Raw genomic sequence first — 24,673 nt, forward strand, 5'->3', positions numbered from 1 at the left:
CGCTAATTTATAATTTGCGATACTGTATGAACCAGTAAACCCATTTTGCGAGTCAGAAATTATTTTCTGACTCACAAAATAGGTGCCACTCACACCAAAATGTCATTTTGCGATTTGAAGTGTTTGTTCCCGCAAAGTAGCTTGTTTGTATATGCGGCCTTTTCAACAGATCCGATGTTCTTATCCTGTGGCCTTTGGACGCCTACTTAGGGGGGTCCACTCCTCCTTAGAAAAATAAATAATATAAATTGAATAATAAGGTGTACATAAATAAGGACACACAAGGTAAAACTGGAAATCTGAAAATGTTTGTAAAGGTGAAGAAATCTGAAAATGAAGGCTAAAAATTAAGTGGGTGCCCTCAGATTTTTGGGAGCAGTGCAAATACATCAAACAGAATATATTATGAAGAATGGGGGTTCTCAATTTCATTTAGCTAAGCCCCAACATTTCCATTCAAATTTATGTGCAGATATTTTTTATATTTGTTTGCGAATTAAATAAAATAGTTCATGGTTTGTGTATCTGTGTTTTTGGGAAGTGCAAGTTACTGTATTTTTTGTGTATTGTTTTAATGTTCAAATCATGGGAATTGTTTAAACCGGAGTCCCAGGCTTCCAGTAATGACTCAGTTGGGGGTCGCCAGTTTCTAATAATGTTTCATGGGGTTCCCCGGCTTAGACTAGTAATGATTAAGTGGGGGTCCACAGAAGACAAAAGGTTAAAACCACTGCAATAGATCCAACGTGCTCGCAACAAGACCTTGAGAGTAACCTGTAATTTTTTTGATGTGGGCAAGGAGAAACGTGAAGAAAACAAATATTTTTAATTCCCTTAGTCTCGCACCACAGGGGGCTACGGATTGTTGGCTTTAACGAACCATTGGAGCATCAGTTTTGGCAGAATACCACAACAGAGCGTGTGTATAGAAACTTTTTAAAGCGTATTGTTCCCTCCCATTCAAGATCTCGTCAATCATTGGGGCAATCTGAGATGCAATTACACTGCTTTCTACGTCGAGTACACCAAGGCTACTATTCAAGAACTTTGATTATTATCTTTCTTATTATTGCAAGGTATTTCTGAGTGTTCCAAATAGTGGGACTGGAACATCTAATCAGGAGACCTCTCTAACAGAAAAACGATGCGTAAAAAAAAAAAAATCACACTTTTTGACTGTTTAGGTGTGGGTTTTAACAGCATGGCGGTCAACCAGGCCTACTGTTAACAATGTACTCCAAGTAGGCTTCAGAACTAATCCTTTCAACATTTGACCAAGACCAGCCTCTTTCAGCCATTGGATTGAATCTTTGTCAATCATGTCATTGCTCAGCCTAATAGAGTATTTCTCTCTCACCGGATTCTAATGCTGTTTGTGTGAATCCTTCCACTTCCAATTAATGCTTGAAATGAAAGGCAGGGAGGACTTCTTTACAGCCATAGCGGTCTTTTAGTTTTGCTTGAATCTGCTAATACTTCAGGAATTACCACATTAAACCGGACCTATTTGATTTGCCAATGCTCGTCTATCATGCCATGAGTTTCTCCCATGAATCCAGGAGGAAGCAAGCTCCCCCGTCAACTTCAGAAGCTTGAGTCTATGGGATGATTGTGGAGTTCTAGAAACATTTAAACCCACAGTTATTGGTTTCATTTCCCAGTGAAAGTCATTCTGAGATTTAAGGACTGCGGCTGCCTATGCCTTTTAGAAATGTAGAAAATACTGGGCTTGTGGTGTTCAATTAAAAACAAACAATTCGACAACTGAGGGAGAGGTTATCCCTGGTCTTTTCATTTAACTAGCTCAATTTCAGAAGAAAGAAAACTAATAATCTTTAATTTGTTATTGATTTTAGTCAATGTGTGTCTTGGAACGTAATGAAAAATCATTTTTACGCCTGAGATCTAAGCATCTCTATATTGAATCTATGAAAGTGTTTCTGCATCAAGCAGAGATCCTACTCAATATGCTACCATAAGTGTGCCTGTCGCTGATAAAACTTAACTAATCTAGTTAACTGATTTAGAGAGTGTGTCTAGTCACTTTGAAAGTAATGGGTCTGCACAAGCTATATTCCTCTATTTTAGCCAGATTTAAGAATCGTGGAAAGGTTAGGTTCAGCCATTGATTTCACAGTTTGCCCTGAAGTTCAAACTGACAGATAACTATGACTATAAGGTTAGACAACTCATCTCATCCTCTGAAAAACAAATCTGAAACCCACCAAGCACCCAGGTTATAGGATTTGGAAACAAACAATGGCAAACCTAATAGGTCTTGCCTTTGTAAGGCGACAGCCGATCTCTTGACTTTATCAATGTTGTGTGCGGCTGTTGCAGAAGATTGGCAAAAAGAAAAAAAATGTACATTACAGAGAGCTTAAAAAAAGAAGTTGGGAATGTGCATGTATGCGTCATGATGCTGTGGCACCTCGAGCATTATGACAGATATGCGTCCATGTGTCCCCACACATGCAGACATATTCGTCATGGTGTTGGAAATAACTCTTATCCTTCCAAAATGGCGGACATTATGCTTGAACAGTTAAAGAAAAAAAAGCTGCGGTGTGCAGGGAGCAACATGTAAGCAGGGAGTGAGGGGTGGGGAAGCAGCACGACAAAGCAAGAAAAACACATGCCCTCACATGGAATGAGCAAAGAAATATTAGTTCTCTCAATAAACGCAGTCGAAGGATACAACTCATCCAATCAGAAGAACAGTAGTGCAGCTTTGCTCCAGGGGAGGGACAAACACAAGAAGAGGAAGGACCGCCAAGAAGCAAGCATATGAGATGGACAAGAAAGATCAACCAATGATAAGCAGTCGGATCACCTAAAGCCCGCTGTAAGTACTGGTATTGTACACAATACAATCTCTTTTGACGAGACAGGTAAAACCATATTGATTACCACTCAAGAAAGCCACATTGTAGATACAAGGTACGGAGGGAGACTTGTTGTAAGCTTACATTTAACGTTTGCCCTCAATTGAAATTTTCGTAAGTCACAAATCCTTCCAACGCTTTGGAATCCCTTACATTTGATTCCTCCATAGTCTTCGCCCACATTGTTTGCGTGTATAGAAGGACATAGGACATACTTTACCAGCAAGGATTACTGGCTACAATACTTGTGCTTAAGGATGACACTCATGTCACTTTAGACCCCCATGTCACTTTAGACCCCCCTCCCCCCATGGCACTTTAGACTCTGGAGAGATTATGTATTCAATTCAGAATTATCTGCAATTTAAAGAATATCTCAAACCAAGTCATTCACCCAAGGTTCTAATCGTAAAACTAAGTGCACAATCTAGAACAATTTTTTTTTTATCCAGGCCCAACAGAAAGAAGCAGTATGCAAGCATGTATGTCTCTTAGCATACGCATTCCATCATATTGTGCATTTCCAGACCCTGCATATCAAGCCATGAGCAAATAGGCCCGTTTATGATCTGGGTTGACAGTTCAGCTGTCGCCAGACATATGTGATACTCATCAGGAGAGATTAGAGGGGTACAGGCTGGGTGCAGCGCAGAGTTGAGTGGCACTGAGTGGCATTGTGTAGACTGGCGTAGAACAGTACTGTGTGGAGTAACAGAGTAGAGTACCATAGAGTGACATTTGGGTGGAGTGGAGTGGCATATAGTAGAGAAGCATGGAATAGAGTGGAGCAGAGTTGCAGGGAGTAGATTGTCAGAGTAGAGTGTCAGAGAGTGGCATGCGTGGAGTGGAGTAGAATGGCGTAGAGAGCAGCAGCGTGGAGTAGAGTGGCATAGATTAGAGTGGACTGATGTAGAGTGGAGTGGACTAGCGTGGTGTATAGTGCAGCGACATGGAGTACCATAGAGTACAGTGACAGAGGGTAGTACAGTTGTAGGTGTAAGTAACTAAAGCATGATCTATAGAGATGGCAGATAGAGTGAAAGCTACAAATATGAAGCCATACCCTTGTGTTAAAAGTAGGAAAGCACATTGCAGGTCCAGAAATAATACTGAAGTGCTTAAAAAATAAAAATGGCGCATTGTAAAAAGACATGGACAAACTAAGACAAGGAAGAACAAAAGCTTGGTCAATGCTCCAGTGAGAAGCTAACATAAGAAAGAAAGGGAAGTCTACGGGAGCTAAGCCCTCATCCTCCTAGACTCTCTGCAGCGTTTGACACAGTTTCCCACCCTATCCAATGCCTACATGACATCAGAATTTAAGGACACGTACTCTGATGGATCCGTTCGTTCCTGACTGGAAGGACTTATTCAGCCTGGCGCCACACACCTCGAAAACCTGCGTTTTTATGTGCCGAGTTTCACAAGGATCCTCCCTGAGGCTGACCCTCTTCAATGCATACATTATCCCTTCAGTCAGCATAATTTACTCTCTCATAATTTACATCAATGTCCTCTCCTATTCTGACAACATGCAAATCATCCTCCTCCCTCACAGACAGGACGTCCAGTACACGATCAAGTTCAATGCCTGCATGACTGAAATCGCCCACTGGATGACGACCAACCGTATAAAGCAGAACACCAAGAAGACCAAAATTGTGAACTTTTGGAAGAGCACTTCACCATGGGACTCCTCCTGGTGGCCAAAAGAGATAGAAAAGACACACACCCCCACCATCCACGCCAAGAACCTCGGGATCGTCGACAGAAAACTCAACATGACTGACCAAGTCAAAGCCTTAACCGTCTCAAGCTTCCATACAGGGGAGATTTTCAAATGGCTCCCAATCTGCAACCACAAAAAAAGTCACACATGCCCATGTCACAAGCAAGCTGAACTACAGGAGCACACTCTATGCCAGAATAAACTGAAAAAAACTTACCAGAAGGATGCAGACCATTCAGATCTTAGCGGTCAATCACTCAAACTCCCACACCGCACAACGCTGTGCTCCACTGGCTCTTCATACGCAACCTAGCACAATTCAGACTCCTCACCCACACTTTTAAGGCACCACACACTGGCCTAGCATACCTCAACAATTACATCTACTTTCACAAACCTTCCAGACACCTCTGCTCATCCGGACTCTTACTTGCACACACATGGAAAACCCTGAATATCGAGTAGATCCCCTAGGTTTGGTTAGAGTCACTCCTCCTTAGAACCAGGATATCCTCCTGTGTGATAGTGCGCTCTAACCACATCACTGAAACAGCACACGTCAGCAATCTCAGCAGATACACAAAAAAAACCTTAAAGGACACAGATTTAACTACACAGCAGGTGTAACCTAGAATAGGAATTGTTGTGTGTGGAACGATGCAAGCACTGCTTCGGTGTCCTCTGGACAGTGAGGATTATAATTATAAACTAACTTACCACCATGACTAACTTAAATCCATTATAGTAAAAAAATAAAAAATAAAAAAATAAATCCTTAAGTATTTAACTTTGATGTCCTGTGTTGATAGGCTTTCATATCTTGAGAACGGATAATGCATATTACATGCAAGACTAGACCGGTTGCATGCAAACACGCCTGCATTTAAGCAATAAGGAATATGTGTAATAGGCACAGGGCCTAGAAAAGCAGACTAATCACTTGCAGTGGTACTGCTAACAGTCCTACATACAATCACCATATTTCCTGTTTAGAAACTCCATGTTTTTATAACAGCTCAAATTAACAAGGCATGGAAGGAAACCTTTCAACTCCACTTGTTCGAGTTCTGTAAATGCAGCTGTTGCGGAACATGCTCTTGTCGAGATCCCTATAGCAAGGAGGAACAACTAAGTAGCATTTGCTTGCAGGGTTTCAGCAGGCATACCCAAAGGGGTATTGTTCATACACTCTGTAGCAAAGCAGGAGCAGAGCATGAGAGACCCTCATCTCTCCATAAGACACCATTAGTGATAACGGTATATATACACGTACTAGTGCAAGGTCAGAGTTAGTCACATGGACCACTTGCTGAGTGAGGGGAGATGCTGAAGGGCAGAATTCAGACTGTTGAACTGATGACAGCATTAGCTATGTGGGGAAGCCCTACACCTAGGAAAGTGGCTCTTAGCCCGTGGTCCGAGAGACCTTCGAGGTCCGTGAAGCCTACTCAGAGGGCCAGTGGCTGTTTTAAAAAAATTAAATAATATTAAAAGTAATGCATTAAAATTAATGAAGTATATACAATTAAAGAAGCAACATTTTAAATTTGAAAACTTTTTCTATATTTGCTTGTGAATTAAACAAAACAATTGAATATCTGAGCATTTGTTTGGTGTGTACTTGTTTTTGTGTTTTAAGCGTATTTTATTGAGGTTCAAATCATAGAAATTGTTTAGGCCGGGAGACGCAGACTTCCAATAATGACTCCGTGGGGGTCTCAGCTTTAAATAATGGTTCAGTGGGGATCCCCATATGTAAATAGGTTAAGACCCTCTGAGCTACAGAATTAATATACTAGCAGGATTGAAATGAGTGACGAAATATGATGCTGGTTTCACTAACGTTCGCCATGATTTTCATATTATCTTCAGATTTTTTTTAAATAATTGAACTATTCTGATATAATCAATTATAAATAGATGAATACTGCATAACAATCCACACCTTAATGAGCAGAACTGGCTAGAAAGGGGATATGAGTGATTTTAATCGAAAAGGTGGCATTTCCTTTTGGAGCTGTAGGGATGGCCGATGTTGGCGACCACGACCTTGCATGTGTGCAACATAAATTCGATCAGAACATCTCAGCTGGATGTGAACACTTGGAGGAGCAGGTACGCGCAACAAACTCAACCCATGGTTATGAAAACTTAATTTGCACTCTGCTGTATAATGTAGTCAATCTATGGTTTTAGGTCAAACGTTTTTGTTGCTAAACTCTCTCCGACAACCGGCTTGAATAGCATAGACAATTTTAGCCAATCAGAATTGCTCACTTGTAGCAGAAACCAAGAACAATATCTTTTTTTTTAATAATAGGCAACTGTAAGAACAAAGGTTTTGCACTGAAGAGCTCGCCTCTTTTAATGAAAAGCTGGTTTGCGATCACGCCCATGTCTTCCTCACCTGCAGCACGGAAAGCCCAAATGACTGGAGAATCTAAGATTGTTTTGTACTTTTATCCAACATGCGCATGACGCAGCCAACAAATGATGTATCTTTTTTATACACTTATGTTAACACCCTCAAGCCATGGTAAAGATGGTACACGAGCAATCAACGTATCTGCTGCAGTTCTCTGCAGAAAACATACATGAAAATCCACAGAACATGGCTGGGCACGTGGAACCTCTGAACAGTAAATGCCAGTCAATTTTTCAGGACATATTAAGTTTTCCAGGTTATTGTTTTTACACTGACAAAAGCTGTTTCCCTGCTTGCATTTATCCTTAAATACAGAAAAAAGCAAAGTCTGTATTCCTTCGAGTGAATCTCAATGTTATCATTCAGGATGACCAGACCGATAGTTATGAAAACATTGGAAATGTATTTAAAAAATAAATAAAAATATTTCAAATTTCCTAATGAAGCTCAAATAGCTGCAGGCGTGAACATGTTTGCACTACAGTACTGTTTTCTGTTGAGCGTATTGTATTAAACATGTATGGCTTCTTGCAACACGAAAACCGTACAGGCATCCAAATATAGGTCTTTTCTGGTCGGATAAATAATGAGGAAATATATTAGCAGCAACATTTGTTTATAGAACAAAAAAAAAAATAGGACTATGCATAACTAATCACAACACAGTCAAAAAATAAATATTTGACAAACGCATACTAAAATCTAATACATACTGTACAACTGAGAACCCTTGTGATACGCATAAGTATTATTTATACTCCTTGGGTCTCAGGGGAGATTTTTTGCATGCTTTTACTGTTTGGTGAGTGGGACGGTCTGATGCAGGGAGTGGGTGAGCTCAGCATAAACATTGTAAGAAAATCAATGCTGCAGAAATGTCTACGAATCATTTCCATATTATAGGTGCTACAGACTGTTTTCATGGCGCGCGCCGTGACACCATGAGCGCATTCCTGGCCAACAAGTATCAACATGCTCAAGATAATCTGGAAAAAAAAGGGAGGAAAATGAATTGCACAAATGCAATAAGTCCAGGCAAGTTAATTTTATCCCATTTCCTTTCTGAACTACTCTGCTGGAAGTCACTTTACGTTTCAGATTTAACCATTAGATAAGCAAGAAGCAAGATTTTGGGACCAGTATTGGCGAACATGAGCACTGTGTTCCAAGTGAACAACAATGCCTGCCAGGACTGAGCCCTGAGGAAGCAAAACAAACACTGGCAAAAGTCAAATAGTCAGCCTTGTATTTCAGCACGGCCTAAACTTCAGAGAAAGCCTGCTGCGGTGTAGCTCAAAACACAAACATATGCTTTCTGTATTCAATGCAAAAAGAATTTAAAGTGTGGTGATTAAGTGTACTTCAGAGCAGCAAAATAGGTAGAAAACTCATACAAGGCACAGCTATGCACCAAAAAGCCAATGCACAACACCATGTACCTTTTAAAGAACTGGTAACAGTAGGTAACGCAATCCGCTGCACCCTGAAGCCAGACCTAAAAGCCAAAATTGAACCAGGGCTCTACTAGGCCCTCTATTTCTATCCTCTGCTAACCGAAGTAAAGAAAACCTGTGCCTGTCTATTTGTCAATTACTGGAGCAGCAGCGATGCACCACCAGGCGTTTGGTTTTGAACACAGGGACAAAGGGTGTTTCCACTGGACTCCCAAGGCCAAAGGTACGATTGTATTCCAACTAAATTAGCAAGTTGTTATCACCGCTTACTTAAGCTTGTACATTTTCTGGCGTCTTACCTCTAATAAGCCTAGACAAATGGTGCTATATAAAGTATCTAGTTGTTGATTTCGGTTTTGCACTGTCCATTAAGATTCGGTTTATAACTTTTACTTTTTCAAACAAAGAATACAATTTCACTTGTTTTAATTACTCCCTTACACCACCTTCTTAGATATGTTTCTTAGGCCACACCAAAGGGACCATTGCGATAGCGGACGGACTTCAGTCTCACGGGCCCAAACTATGATGCGACCGCCACCGTGGCAGTCACATTGGCCATGTTTTCCCATGCGGAGGGTGCTGCTGGCTGCAACAACCGCTGCAACGGAAAACAGGGGTGGGAAACATATCCCTCCCTGTACTATGTGACAGGCATCAGGTACAGGGATATGCCCCCCAATCACCATCAAGGGCCAGGGTTGAAAGGCCCGTTACCGGCCCCAATGTCCATCCCCGCTAGCTTTTTCATGGCAGGCGAACCGCCATGGAAAGTCTGGCGGGGAGGGAGCATCCCAACCCCTACGGCGGTGCCTGGTAGGCACTGCCCCCATTTTAGGGACAGGAAGGACTCCGATGCACCAGCAGGCTCAAAGAGCCCTTCCGAAGTGTGGCGGTCGAAGCTTCCAACCACCACGGGGCCGCCCGCCATTCTAATTTGGTGGGGGGGAAATGGCCTTACGATGGTGGTGAGAATGCCACCGACAGCATGTTGGTGGGGGTCTCACTTTGATCGTAATGCCCCCTAAGTTTCAAGTTTATTTATGATTAAGGAACTCCGAAGAGGCCACACCATTTTGGAGCATTCAATGAGTTTCATTTTACTTACAGTACTGCAAGTGCTGCTGTTTTGCGAGGCGTAAGGCATTGTGCACCCTGTGGCACCGGCAAAACTACAGAAAAATGGAGAACGAAGACAAGTTGTAGGAATTTCCGTTTACAATGTGGCACAAAGGGGGCATTTATCTTGTAGGTGTACCATCGAAGGAACAGCTGAATCACATCCACTTAATGGAATGCTGCGTTTCCTAAAGTTGTCGTTGTTCTTACCCCAATTCACCATTGTGACCCAAGTACCCCAGTGTTGTTTCCTAGCTAGCTCTGCTTTCAGCATCATCTGAGGAGCATGTATACGTGTGCAGGTATTCACATAGGACATTTAGGCATTTTAAATAGGTAATGGTATGCAGGAATAGCTACCAGCCTTTTTATATGTACAGCATACACCTTTTCCCTATGAATAAAATTGGTTAAGGGATTTGGTTGCTGTGTTTAATGCACCGATTTATGTTGTGTGCTTTTCACTAGCAGATGCTTCTGCTTTCCACTGTTTGTTACACATTTTTGGTTGTTTGTTTTGGACACTTTCCTTCTACTTTCTTTGAGAATCAAGTGACTACCGATGATGAGACAGGGGCTTGTCTGGAAATTACATACCAGTTACCCCGTTGGTGGTGTTTCCGTGAGGTGTCACTCGTCTCTCACACATTTTTTCTAAGCAGATATTTTTCCAACATTGTTGGTGTGGATAATTGTTATTGACCTTGATGGGTCAGACAAGTTGCACTTGTTGTTCTGTGTATCTGTGAAGGAAGTTGGGCCTTTTTTAACATAAATTTGGGCGCAGTGCAGTGAATTATCCCCTCATAAATTGTAAGGGATTGGAGTAGATATCAGTACATTTAGACTGTTCTATTTCTCAGTAACTGACATATGTGGACGTCCGTTCGACAGGGTCTTTTGTTGTTGGTTTATGTCTGAGTGGAGGGCGACCCTGTCTGATTCCCTCTGAGCTCCCATTGAGAGTTTGATTCACATAGGACAAACATAACTAGTAGCAAAAGAGTGCTGTACAGAGTAGAGTTCAGGAGTGCGCTTGGAAAGTCATTCACACCAGGGCGTATCGAAGGAGTTGAGATATAGTGTTCTTTGAAGAGATGAGTCTATAGTTGTTTCCTGAACTGGAAAAGAGTTGAAGCAATTGTGATTTTAAAAGAGAAGGTATTCCACATCCTAGAAAGATCTAATAGACAAGGCTTGTTTTTAAGTTTTTTTGGTTTCTTTTTTACAGCTGGTCTTCAGTTTGAGGATGTCTGGCTCCGAGTGTGGCGTGGTCCAATGCTTTTCTGTGGAATTTTAAAGTTTATAGTCATTTTTTTACCAAACCCATCAAAATAACCATCAAATGCATATTAAAAAACACTGTCCTTTGTTACCAGAGATTTATTCTTGATTAAAGCGTGCAATCGACCGATCTGACCTGAGATCACCTCATCGTCAACTTCTTCTAAACCAAGTTCAATCCAAGGTCTGAGGTGTTCAGTTGATGCCCAATGAAAGGGAGGTGCTACTAGAGACGAGCAGTGAAACAGGCTCTATATAATATTGACACCTGAACAAATACACTGATAAAGTCTCCATTATAATTATAATGCATATTCTACAGCAACAGAGCGAAAGTCTGCGTCATGCATGCTATGGATCAACATTCACCAAAAAGGAAAAGGAAGCGGCCTTTTCAACGCGGGCAGAGCCATGCGTGCAGTTTCCCTGCAAGCGAAACCACACTTGCCTTAACCACGTATATGTGTGGTTAAGCCAGTGTGCGGTCTAGATGTCAAGAACAAGAAGCATCAGGACAGAAAGCTCATCGCAGTTCGGGTTTTACGTTTCAGGGATCGGGATGGGGTTGGGTTGTTTATATCATATGGCAGGGGCCAGGGTTTTAGGGATGGGGTACTTTTAAGGGGAAACAGCCTTTACAACAAGGTTTTTACCTCGCTAAGCTTTTACAACGCATTTTTAGCACTGATATTTTTACCGCAAATATGCATTTAAAACGCGTGTCAATACAACACATTTAAAGGTGGGGTGGGAGTAAAGGGGTGTGCCCCCACAAATACATTGTTTTTAAATACAAAAACAATGTGTGGTATTGGCATGCGTTTTTAAATGCATTTCAGCAGTAAAAACATGCGTGTGGAAAAATGCATGTAAAAGGCATTCAAAGTAATTGCATGCGATTTTCTGTCCTACAACCAGTTTTAAGGGTTCGTGGGGGGGTTGGGTTGTTTATATGGCAGGGGCCAGCATTTTACAGCTCAAGGCGGAGTGGTTTAAGGGGTGGGGGAAGTTGTGGGGGTAGTTTTTAGGGCTCGGTCGGGTTGTTTATGGGGGCCTGGGTTTTAGGCCTCAGGGAGGAGGGGCTGGGGAGCGATCTTTATCACACATCCCTTTACCATTCATGCCTTTACCACGAAACTCAGTGGAATAGGTATGTGTGGTAAAGGTATGTGTGGTAAAGGCATGCGTGGTAAAGGCATGCGTGGTAAAGGCATGCGTGGTTCAGATGCACTTATTATTAGGGCTGTAGTGTAGAGGCACGCGTAGTTTAGCCATGCGTGCCTCTGTAATACACCAAAAGCAGGGACAGGAGGTCTACAAATCAAATGTACCTGTGACAAATTGAAGTTGACAACTTTTACAATGAGAAAACCTGGTATAGAAAGACAGATTGCTGTTGTTGAACAAACAAGATGCCATTATAAATGTAGACTCTCAGATCGCCATCTAATACAGACTCACATGAAGTACACAGCAAGCCTTGGCAAAGCCAATAGTTCTGGCGTTGGACAGAAGCCTTTGGCTTTGTCAATACTTTTTTGTCTTGTGATGCTTTTGAAAAGACTGTAAAAATTGGCTAACAGGGGAGGAGCCAAGCTCGACATCGTGATGGCCGCATGGTAGCTCGGCTCTGCCGGCCTCCCTGCCCAAACTCATCTATCCTGCCGCCCATCCTGCCCAAAAACAATAACATTTTATAGATGAAGGTCTGCTGATACTTAGCACCCATCCTGGTGGCTCCGGCGTTCAGTGGGTCCGCAGCGGCGTCCTCCCAGGAAATGCGGCCTCCGTGGTGTGGAGACCGGGGCCTTGCCTTCAGCGATTAGCCGGCGAGACGGTGTCCGTGGCGGCCTCGGGTGCGCCGGGATGCCCCCGGGTAAGCTGAGCGCATTATAAATTTCATATCATTATTATTATTATTATTATTTATTGATGGAGACCGGCCGGAGGAGGCCGTTGTGCGAAAAAGCTGGAGGCAACTGAACGCACCTAGGACTACCGTCCGGTGGTCCAGAGGTGAGGTGCGGCAAGTTGTGTGTGGGGGACGCCGTGTTGGTGGCTCCCCCCCTTGTTGCCCTGCCCGGCCATTCCGAATTTCATCGCTCGGTGGTGGAGAGTGGCTCCAGCGTAGCGGTGGCGCCGGCAGGTCCCCCTCTTTTTGTGGCCCTCATTTTTGCATCGAGGTTGCTGTTTGGATGCTTGAGGGGGATCCCGTTGAGGCCCTGCTTGTGAGCCCGCCCCAGGAGTTAGTTCCAAAAAGACGTCGCGGTAATCGCAAAATGGGGACTGATGCCGTGTGCTGTGGAACGCCCCTGGATGTCGATGCTGCACCTCTGTACTGTGATGGGGCCTGCACTGGGGAGCGTGAACCCACGATTGGCGACGTCCTACGAGCGCTGAAGATTTGGCAAGTGACCTTGGCCCGGGATTCTTGTGTGCAAGACAATGTGGTAACCGCCATTGCTCCCGGGCCGTCCCTCAGAGATGCTGATGGGCCCGAGGTGGTGGCTGTTTGTTTCCCGCTTTTTAGTGGGGGTAGCGATGTCTTGGTTCGCCTGCGGGAAGATTTGCTGGGGATCATTGACACTGATGTACATGACTGCCGTAAACAGCTTTTGCATTACCGTCGGCGGAGATCTTATGGGTTGCTTCCATTGGCTGTTCAGCGGCTGCTCCACGGCCTTTTCTCTCCACTTTGTTTTATGCCCGCTACTTCGACATACATCGTGGCGTTAGCTAAGAAAGGACTGGGGTGAGCCCGGGTTTTTAATCCGCAGGACTGCTGTTCGGTGCACGGAGTTATGGACTGCCCCAAATTGAGATAATTTGTCGAATCCTTACTATGTATAGCTACCTGAAAAACATGCCAGTTTCGTTTTGGGCTGCACTAATTGTTTGTATGGGCGGGGGTTGGGGCCGTGCGCCTGGTTACATGGTATCCTCCCCCCTGGCTTTCCTTTTTCCCTTTTTATCTGTTTTCTTCCCTTTCCCTATATTATCTCATTCTATATTTCTGGTTCATGTTTAGGGCGACAGGCACGCTGCTGGGAGGGGTAGGCCATAGCCTTCTGCAGGGTGGGGCGGGTGGATTGGGGTCTATTAGATAGTTACTCGTTTCTATGGCTGTTTTGTGTCCTTTTCTTGGGTCTCCATGACTGTGCGTGATTCCCGCGGGTTGAGTGCCGGGGGGGGGGGGGGAGGTTTGGGTATTCCTATATAATATGGTACTTTCAGGTTCTGCTTATCCTGACTTAGCCGCCCCGCCCCTAAGAATGTTTGCTGTCTGGATTGTTGATTGCCATTATCGCCGTGGGGCGGGTACAGTAACGTGGAGTCCCCTTTCCCTTTTTTCTAGTATTTTAGTTTTCATTACTCTCCGGGTTGGGCTGTATAATGATTGCAACTTTATACGTCTCACTGCAAATTTGATTTTCATGAGAGTGATGTTCTTCTTGTCTTTGGGCACATGATGTTGCGGGTGGACACTGACTGAAGAAGAATTGCAAGGGCATCTATGGCTTGAACGCTTTGGACTATTCTGATGATAGATCTATGGATTCCCTATTATAATGTTGTTGGTTCTGTTCCCCGCCATGCGCGCCAGGACGCTTATTACACAACCGATCCTTTATTCTTTAATATAAAATTAACCTTCTGTGATCCTGTGCCGGGGGGTTGCACTCAGTTAGCATTATGGACTCGCAGCATTGTGTAGTATTGCGTAACCACTCCGTACTTTTTAATTGACATTAGTGCTTTCCAGTTTGTTCTGTGGCCGGCCTCTGGGTTGTAGGCCCGTATTTGTATGCAACCATCTACACAAATAAAGGTTTTCAAAAATAAAAATTGGCTAACGGCAAAAGTATTTTTGGGGCCTAAAAAAAGCACTCATTGTCTTAGTAGTCTGTGGGACTAAAGGGACCTTTTGTGGATGTGTCCCTTGTGAGCAGAATGCAGTCACTTGCAGTGAAGTTACACAGTGACTTAAGTAGGTAAATCCATTCTCCCATTCTGTATGCATAGTGGCCCAATGACAAAATGGGAATGCCACAATAACAAACCAAGGGATTAAGATGACGGGCCGAACAGACCCGACAAGTATTTAATACACACAATTTTAGTAAAATCAAAAAGGTCCAAGCAAACCAAACCTAAAAATCATTACAGAAGTGCCATATGGATGTAGACTAAAATTACATGTAATTTACTGAGATAACTCCAATCCCAAAAAGTTGTTTTCTAGGTACATCTATAATCACAAATCAATTATGACAAGAAATACGTACGCAGGTGGCAAGGCAGAAAGAGGGAGTGATTCATCACAGTACAAATGCACCCCAGCGTGACTATTGCAGGAGTTTCGAAAAAAGCATGCCAGTGGCCAAGAAAGTTCAAGGAATAGGTATACTATTGTGCACCCGTATACATTTAATTCTCCAAAAATCCATGTTATACTTCTTTTTATTGCACTGTCCAATAACTGTACAATTAAATATTATAACTCGTACTCTTTTAAGGTCGTATAGCCAATTTTGAAGTATAGCATTAAACAAATTTGTTGTTAGTAGCCAACACATTAATAAAGTCACGAAACCGGCCACTATCTTAGCATACCATTCACCGGGTATCGAAATGTGCTTACTGCACTAGATTAATGCAGCGTCTGTCAAGCCACTCTTTATACCTGGTTATTGAACCAACATTTATTAACTCTCAGGACCACACAGGTGCATCGTCCTCCAGCACACGTCACAATAAACAAGAATCAAATCCAAACACCCCCACTGGAAAAAGTCCATCTGGAGAGAAGCTACGAATGGGTGAGCATTTTCCATATGTCAAGGCGAAGAAACATTGGGTCTACTCAAGCACTCCTCGTGACTGAAAAGGGGCATTTTCGGACATCCTGTATTCATTTCACATTAATATAGCACCACTTTTAAGTGCCACTCAAACGCTGCTGCAATATTTCACCCTATGAAAGCATTAGCTATTGGTGCTGTTAGTCCCAGAACAGACTAGTGGTACTGACAGATCACTTCACATCAGCAAGACACGGTGTTTCCATCCCTGAGCAATCGTCTAACAAGCTAGAGCTTTCTGGGAGCTGTACCAATAGTTAACTTCACTTGAACCAACAGGCCTTTAGAACCAGTGGCAAAGTTCTCTTTATTGGGGCCAGCCAGTTAATGATGTCACAATAGGTCTCAAAACCCCAGCTGGCAACATCAAACAAAGGAAAATTCTGGAATGCTACTTGCTGTTGACTTTTAGGGTGTTGACTGGGCAAAGGGTTTTCTATTTAATTGATGAGGTGTTTGATAATTGGAGGGGGGCGAACTACATAGTTGCAAAACGGCTCCTCCGGCACAGAAAGTAGACAAGTCAGTGCCTCCATGGATGTTCATTGCCACTGCAATTCAACTAATACAAGCACACCTAGAGCAGTCATGGCACACGTGTCACCTAAGAAGTCACTCAGAACACACGTATTCAAGCCAGCCCTCAGGCACACACCTTCCTAGAGCGGTCCATCAACAGACTAAATCAACTGACTGTACATAAGAGTAAATCTGGAACACTCTACACATATGTAAGATTAGCAAATGAAACCTTGTCATTTGGGCCACCACAATCTAGCCCCAAGCTTTCATGGCGGAATTTAATTTTTCTGCAAAGTGTAACTTCCTGTATTTTCAAATGAACCAACGTGACTAAAATACCAGAGTACAAGAGTTTGCAAAACAAAAGCATTTGACTGGAAGATGCAATATACTGTGACAGTCACTTCGAAGCCCTACATGTGTATCCAGAGTTTTAAAGCTATTTTGTGCGTGTAGCCAGTTGTCCATTCTGCATACGTGTAGACAAAATTCACTTATACAGCTGTGCATCCCGAGTTATCATTTTATGCATCTGTAGATCGCAATCTCCTCCACAGAAAGTTGCACTTTATACACATAAGGCAGACTTCTCTCCTACAGCTTTGTAGGCACAACTGCCCCTTACATCAAAAGTTATCCCTTTACACATACACAATTGTATTGCGTTAACTTGAATAAAACCAGGCTGCTTAACATGTTTTTGCAACATCAATGATGACGTAGCATCCCAAAAGAGTTAACTCAGATGGTACATTCCTAAATTAAAGCCAGGCTCTCTAAAGCAGGCTGTAAAGCGAGATACTCACACATGGAAGTGCAGAAGGGGGGTGCAGCAGGACAGTCATCAGATGAAGAAGCCCTCACAGCGCACAACGGGCAGAATACTTTAAGGCAATGGAGTCAGGGAAGGGTTTGGAACATGCACCCAACCTCCAGGGAGTCGGGTGGCGATATAAAGAAAATCCAACTATTGCATGATGGGAAATTGGGAAAAGTTGCACTGGCAGCTGCTGGTCCTGCTTCCCGGTGCAGGAGGGGGCAGTGAATGGCGGGGTAGGGACAGCCTTGGCTGGCAGGGGGGTGCTGCAGCCCAGATGTGAGGGGTCCCCTCCCCTCTCTAGTAGCAGCCTGGTCTCTGGCAGAGACCTGCCACTGTTGCAGCTGCCCAGAGAGACGTGGCAGTGCGAGCTGACAGCGTCATTTGCGCGCGACTTTCCTCCTCGGCTCCATTTGCCACTCACAAGATGGCCGCCGAGGCCGGTCACGGTGGGCGGCCATGCTGGAGGTGGCATCAGGCAGCTTGACTGCTTATCGGCGGTGAGATAACGAGGCTGTGGAACCTCCAGGGAAATAATAATGGCCAATACAAATCAAGGAAGCAATCCACCAGCCTCTTCAGCCAATCCGTTCACGAGTACCATTCCATTCCAGACTCACGCTTGAATGGCACTGATCGGCAAAACAGAAAGTTTTAATTTACCTCTCCGTGAACCTTTTTGAAACTAAAGGTGGGTAAGGCAGGTGTGGGTGTGGCAGGGGCCTAAGTTCCAAAACACGTTGGAGTCACGGAAAAGTCCATCGTGGGTAACTTACAAACAAATAGTGCCATATAAAAGACTGCTTAGCTAATATCTATATTTATATCAAAATAAATGTAACTATATATGACTATAAATATTGAAAAAAACTATATATATATGTATGTGTGTAAAAAAAATCATATATAGTTACATTTATTATAGCTCCAGGGCTCTCAGGTGTAGCTTCCTCACATGCACATGACAACGCCGCACACAGAGCTCTGTAGTGCAGGTCTTTCATCAGGGTGCAACTGCTAAGTTAATCGTAATGCATAGCTGCCAAGGGTTTTGATTGATATGTGTGACATTTCCATATTTTCAGAGTAATTATGAGTTACATTTCAAAGACTATGAGTCAGGACACTTTCTCGCGAGATAAATCAAGCAATGAAGACGAGGGAAATTTACAAATATCAGATACTATATTAATTTGAGCAACAAGAAACTCTATGAATTTAATTGCTGCAAAGCACCAGAAAAAAATGCAGCCAGGAAACAAGCATTTTGTGAAATTCTAATCGAAACTACTACTTTTATTCTTTGTAATATTTACTAGTGACAGCACAAGTGTTTACTTAAGATTAATATACTGGCTCAGTCTCTCAGACACTTACTTCTTTGGTTGAAGTTCTCAGGTGAGCCGGCATCGTGGCAAAAGGCAGGCCCCCTGCGTGCCAGCCCTCAGAGAATTGGACTCCAGCAGAGTAACCAACGCTATCTACCTGGTCCGGGTGAGTCTGGCTCATGACTGCAAGTCAACCACTGCCACTGCCACCTGTGATGAGGCCGGGGTCAAGTCCAGCTCAGTATAATACCAGCGCAGCGTAGTGTCAGTTCTTGTCGCAATTCCTACTTACTTCAGGACGGGTGCTGATCACTGGTCCCCTCGCCTCTTTTTTCGTATTAGAGGCTTTAGTGGGTCTCCGGGGCGCCTGCAAGGGCTGGCAGTCCTGGCCGGGGCACGTCTAGCTTCACCTGCCGGGTGCACACACTGGGCAGGGCCTACCAAGGCTGCATCCTTTGCGGATTGTCTTTCCTCTCTACCTTGCGGACCCCCTCATGACACGGAGGAGACCCATTGAGAGTGTAAAGGGTAATCGCTGTGGGCAATAAAGGCAGTTGTGGCAGCAAGTAATAGGTTTTTAAAGGATATTTCTAATGATAATTGTTCCGGCCCAAGGAGCTTTTGCAAAGTGCTGTAGGCTGATTAACTTTAAATGCCGCTCGCTCCACAGATGACGCACCTATTAAAATGAGTCTGAAAACTATAAAAGACTCGCACACTGTCTCCACAGTAGCCGTTGGGCGCACTGACAGTGACTCCTGATTTCAAAGTTAGCGTGCTGCTGCAGATTTGTGTTACATTGTAGCAACACGATCGCAGAGGATCCCAGCCAGATCCTAACTTGGAAAACGAGGCACTATCTGTGAGGCCTGCACAAATAACATGACTACATTTGCCCTTCACTGGGAACCAAATACCCAATTGTAGCGCCTGACTCTCAGAGGGTAGCGTTGCAGAGCAGTCTGAGGCTTACTCAAGGGAGGTGGTGTGGGCTAGTAATCGCCATTCACAGGTAAGCAGAAATAACACTCAATAATTGATTGTCCAGCCTGTACTTTGCTTTCTAAAAGTAAGAGTACATTTATTTAAACACACACACTACTCAATACTGTGCACCTATTTACAAATATACATAAGCTGTTGGAATTACTTTGTGACATTGCATAGCATCCCCACCCCTCCCACAGGGGAGTGGGAGGGGTTTAGTACCACCACTCCCATGTATGCACATCATCATGCCCCTAATGTAGTTAGTTGAACATACCATCCCAGTAGCGACCCACCCCAATACCTCAAAAAGCATTTCAAATAGGCCCCCCTGCCCTGGTGACACATAATCCTGACTGAGCATCTCCCACTGACCAAACAGGATACACCTCTATATCTTAGGGCTAACACTCTGGATTGTTCTTCACCTAAGCGCAGCAGCAAGAATACATGTTTAAGCATCACTTTATAATGACGGTACATCTGTTGGTCATTAGAGTGCATTGCAATTACAGCTCCTAAAGGCATCACAGATGAAATCACAGGATTAAGCATATACAGCCAGACACCCTAGCAGGAATGTCGAGCACATAACCCCATTTGGCTTATGACATCACCTTACACAGGTACTTCACATTACACATGTGAATTTCAGTCCCTCTAAAATAAATAACGTTAGTAAATGCAGTTCGGGTACAATTACACCTCTTCACCTCCAGGGGGTGCCCTTCTCCAGAAATCCCCAACTGAGCCCTTCACTCCTTTATGATCCCTGAGACACCCCAGCTGTAGAACAAAAGTTCCAGTCATGGGGATGCTGATAAAGCCTGGCTGAGCCCTTGAGGGGTTATTCTTTTCAAGTCCCATGAGACTTGGGGAGGGACTCCTCTTCTTCGTGCTGGGGGAGACTGCGCTTCCCCTGCAGCTCCCCCTGCACCTTTGCACTCACTTGGTGGTGACCTAGTTCTCTTGGGGCCAACATAGGCAGAAAAACAAGCAGTTTTCTTTTGAAGACTGGTCCGGGCCTGCAAGGCATTATGGGGTGCTTCCTTGTTCTCTTTCGTGCATTTTCTAGTAGCGGCTCCCCCGCTGCTGGTGGCTTTGACGCATCCCGCTCATCAGTGAGGGGCCCAGTCCCACCCGGACCCCGAGGGGGTACATCGCAGCTCCTAGAGCCCACCCCCAGCTGCTCCTGTGCGATGAGTGCTTTCAGCGGCCTAGGGATCCCACCCCTGGCCGCTCTTCATCTCACGGGTTAGTGCGACGGCACGCCCCTGCCTTTTTCCAGCCACGGGGGAGTGTGGCGGCACTCCCCCGGTCTCTGCCATCTCTGCGGGGCCCAGAGATGGGGTCCCGGGCCCCCGGACATTGTCCCGGAAAGCGCAACGGCACTCCACAGCTTTTCTTCGGGGCCTGGGTGGACTCCTGGTACCCCCAGACGGCGCTCCCCGGCTTAGCTTCTTTGCGGGGGCGAGACAGCGCTCCCCGCCGCCTCCTCCTCACACGGGGCCCGAAGTTGGGGTTCCAGGCCCCTTCCCCCAATCTTCACGGGGAGCGCGACGGGTCTCCCTGGTTTCAGTTTCGGCGGGTGCCAGGGTGGGCTCCTGGGACCCCGCGGCATCTTCATGTTACGCTCCCCGACTTCCATCTTTGCGGGGGTGAGACGGCACCCCCCGCCTTCAGCGGGGCCCGAAGTTGGGACCCCGGACCCCCTGTTCACCATCTTCATGAGGAGCGCAATTGTGCTCCCCGCCTTGACTTCTTTTGGGGGCAGCCCCGGGACCTGACCCACCCCGGGGGCATTCTCTGGACAGGCGGCGGTGCTCCACACGCTTTGTCGTCGGTTGGCCACAGTTCAAAGGTCGCCTGCCTTTTGGGGGCATATCTCAGCCCCCAGGGGTCCGATCTTCCTGGTATTGGCCTCTTCTTGCTCCTGGTGGTGCTCCCCAGCCACTGGGAGCACTTTCCTTTGCCCTCGCAGTCTCAAAGAGGGTGCATATAGCAGGAAGCTGTCTTCACTGGCTCCCTGCGCCAGCCTTTCACCTTGCTCTCCTCCTGGGCCTCTATTCTCCCTGCGCAGAGGCCCAGGCGTCTGCTCACTGGTCCTGGACTCTTCTCCTGGCGTTGTTCAGGATCCTGGGACTGTCAGGGGGTTCCTCCTTCCAACTGCCCATTGCGCCAGGATCCAGCACCCTCTGCCTCAGCAGACCACACCCCAGTGAGATCTTCTCTTCCCGTGCAAACAATTTTTAAAGTTGGGGCAGGGGGCTGGCAGGAAGTCTCTGTTTGTCCTATCAAACAGCGACACATCACTTCACTGCCCCTGCCCCCTCCTTCCTGCTCAGGCCTCTGGGTTTGTTCAAAATGGCATCGTCCAGCGGTCTCCTGCCACATGGTCTCTGAACGCCCCTTCCCCCCCCGTGTTGCCTTCTCCCTTGTGCAGCTGGGTGCCTGGCACCAGGTGACAGATGCTGATGGATTAGCCTGTAGCTCCACCCATCTTCTCTTCTTTGGAGAGGAGGCCTTCGCTCTTGGAAGAAAGGTCATTAATCCAGCCTGCTGAAGTCAGCCCCCTGCCAGGCCCTGGTTATGAGCTGACTCAGAGAAATATAACCTTTCTGGATGACCCGAAAGCAGTACAAATATGACTTTGGACTCTGCAGAATACTTCTTCTCACATAGGTTACAGTGGACTTTGGGGCGTGTCTGAAATTTGTAGCCCCTAGGATAGTAAAACTAGCCCATGTGCTCCCTATCCTCAAAAGAGAATAATGGAATAAACACTGTAAAGCACACTGACTTACCCTGGCATGTTTCTTTCCACTGTATAAAGCCTATTCTATGTCACCCCCCAATTCTGCATAAGTCCTGCGACACCATTCACTTTGTAGCTGCTTGGGCTGCGCACGCCAGGAATCTCCCCTGCGCAGCCTGTACACATGTGCACACGCATGTACACGTGTCTGCATGTAACCATCCTGCTGCCCCTTAATCCAGCTGCTGCGCAGTGGCCTAGTCAAGCTAGGGGGACACCAGTAAAATCCACATGCAGTCTCTTTCATCATGAGTTCACTGTGGGTGAGTCCCAACTAATGAGGCTCTCCCACAGTAGAAGCTCAACAAATAGGTGCTCAAAAAGTGAAAAATCCAGGCGGCTCAGAGTGTCAGAACCACCATCTAACACTAACTACGCCGGAACATCATGTACCACTCTAACAGCATGGTGCATACATTATAGAAGAATTATAGAGGTGAAGTAGTGTGGCTCACTGGTTAGAGGCGGCAGACCCGAGAGCAGAGGACGGCCCGGGACCAGGGTTCGATTCCCGGCGCGGCAGGTTTCTGGACCAGGGTCAGCGGACTCGATAATTCTCTCGCCTCGGTGCCCACTCTGATCAGCGATCACACTCTGCAACTCTGGGCATTAGCTTGCCTCATCTTCACTAACGGCCCCACCAGACCGCCGGGGATGCCTGGTCTCACCCTGGAGATACCCATTAAGGGACCATCTCTCAGGGAAGCCAGGAAGGGTTTCGCAGCGGTCGAAGCGCCTTGGGACCCTACGGGTAAGTAGTGCGCTATATAAATGCCAATACATACATACATACATACATAGACGCTCGTTTGACAGCTGTGAGAGGCGCTATAATGCGTGACTTTCCATTTCAGTGGGGTGATGCGGACCACCACACTGAAATGCGTTAGTCTAACACCTGATGCTTGGTACTTGGGATGGCTGGTAATGTGTCTCCAACTTTATTTAACCACACCTAGACACACCACAACACTTAAGTCATTCCAACGGAGTCCCTCGGACACCAGAAGGGTCCTGCTATACAAATATATACAAAACACTACATTTCCCCCTTTCTTAAATACAAAATATTACTTTTACATACATACAATTATAGTTCCTCAATGAGTTGTCAATGTGCTCAAATTATCCTTCCAGATCTCGTTGTGTGAGTTTGCGGAGGCGAAGGAGAGGTGCCTGCCCCAGGTACAGGTGATGCTGAGGTAGTTGTATGAGTTAGACTCTCTAGGCCCTTGGATGAACAGACCTCAGTTCGGATATCTGGAGCCCACGAACATCTATGCAGGAGTTTGAAGTGCGACGCATCTCTGGCAATGGACTTTCCAGAACGTTGAGTGGTCACCATATGTCCTTTGCTCTTCACAACCTGCAGCAGGTCGGCCTCGACTGGAGAGTCAGGCTTTCGCTTCCACTTTCGCGTAACCAAGACTCCGTCTCCCTCTTTGAAGGCCGTGTCTCGAGTGCCTCAGCGCTCATCAGCATAGGTTTTCATCTTGGATTCGTTCAAAGAATCTGGTTTGCTTATCTTGTAAGGGTCGGTCGACCTCGTCTGGGTCCATTGTGCAGTTTCATTCCCATGGATTTCCCAAACATCAAGGTGGCAGGGATTTCACCTGTGGTTGAGTGAGGAGTAGACCGCTAAGCATAAAGGGCCAAATACAGACCAGGTCGGAGGTCATTTCCTTTTAGCGCCACATGCTGAACCACTATCTTTGGAGTGTCCATGAACTGTTCGACAACCCCAGAGAGGTGTGCATTTCTGATGCTTGTGAGAAAATCTCAATTCTTGACTGTTGAAAGGTGGGTCATTGTCAGACGTTAGAATGGATAGGTTGCAAAACTCTCATTCAATACCTCATCAAGTTTATCATGTGTAGTTGACACCATGTCTTCCATGAGGGGAAATCTTGACTATCCATCAGTTATTACCATGAGGTGATGGCCAAGTACCAATTGTATACTGGGTCACCTTATGAGTCCCTGTACAGTGTATTATAGGTACCCAGGGCATAGGTGCATCCAAGGCCTACCAGGGGCTGCAGCATGTATTATGCCAATCCTGGCTGCCCACTCACATTGACACAACTGGCTGATCACTCAGCTGGGGCAAGGTTGTGTAATCCCCCCTTGTTTAGATATAGTATACCTATATCTAACCTTATGTCTAGACACATATACACCTATAAGTCACTCCTATGACAGGCCTTAACAATCCTGGAGGCAGAGTGCTTGGCTTTATGTGAGATGGTGCTCTAGCATGAGCTGAGCCTGTCTGTAGCTTTCGGAACCATGTCCTTATAGCTGTTCTAGGATATTGCCATACCATATACTCTTAAGTGCATTATGAACCTCGCGGTTAAATGCTAACTCTGGTTTGGCTTTATCAAAACATGTCGAGTAAGGTGTCATACGATTTGGAATACTACCCCCTCGCCAGGTCTGGAGA

At 45.4% G+C, this 24,673-nt stretch overlaps 1 protein-coding gene and 1 long non-coding RNA gene across 3 annotated transcripts in view; one reads left to right on the top strand and one right to left on the bottom strand.

Moving 5' to 3' along the window:
* TMEM39A (transmembrane protein 39A) overlaps window positions 1-17,485 on the bottom strand; it is a 266,042-nt gene extending 248,557 nt beyond the window's left edge. Inside the window, exon 1 of the mRNA XM_086935575.1 lies at window positions 17,087-17,485. Within this exon, the coding sequence (XP_086791701.1) occupies window positions 17,087-17,125 (39 nt within the window). The 5' untranslated portion in view covers window positions 17,126-17,485. The remainder of the gene's footprint in view (window positions 1-17,086) is intronic.
* Window positions 17,486-17,710: 225 nt separating this feature from the next.
* The window catches only part of LOC147698981 (uncharacterized), a 54,262-nt gene continuing 47,299 nt past the window's right edge, over window positions 17,711-24,673 (top strand). Inside the window, exon 1 of one of the 2 annotated variants that reach the window (XR_015299242.1) lies at window positions 17,711-17,788. This is a non-coding gene — a long non-coding RNA (uncharacterized LOC147698981). Of the gene's footprint in view, window positions 17,789-18,543; window positions 18,592-24,673 lie in introns of those variants that run through there. The other variant, XR_015299243.1, reaches the window with a different exon arrangement.

This window comes from Lissotriton vulgaris, chromosome 8, assembly GCF_964263255.1.
Source record: "Lissotriton vulgaris chromosome 8, aLisVul1.2, whole genome shotgun sequence".
NCBI classification, from domain to species: Eukaryota; Metazoa; Chordata; class Amphibia; order Caudata; family Salamandridae; genus Lissotriton; species Lissotriton vulgaris.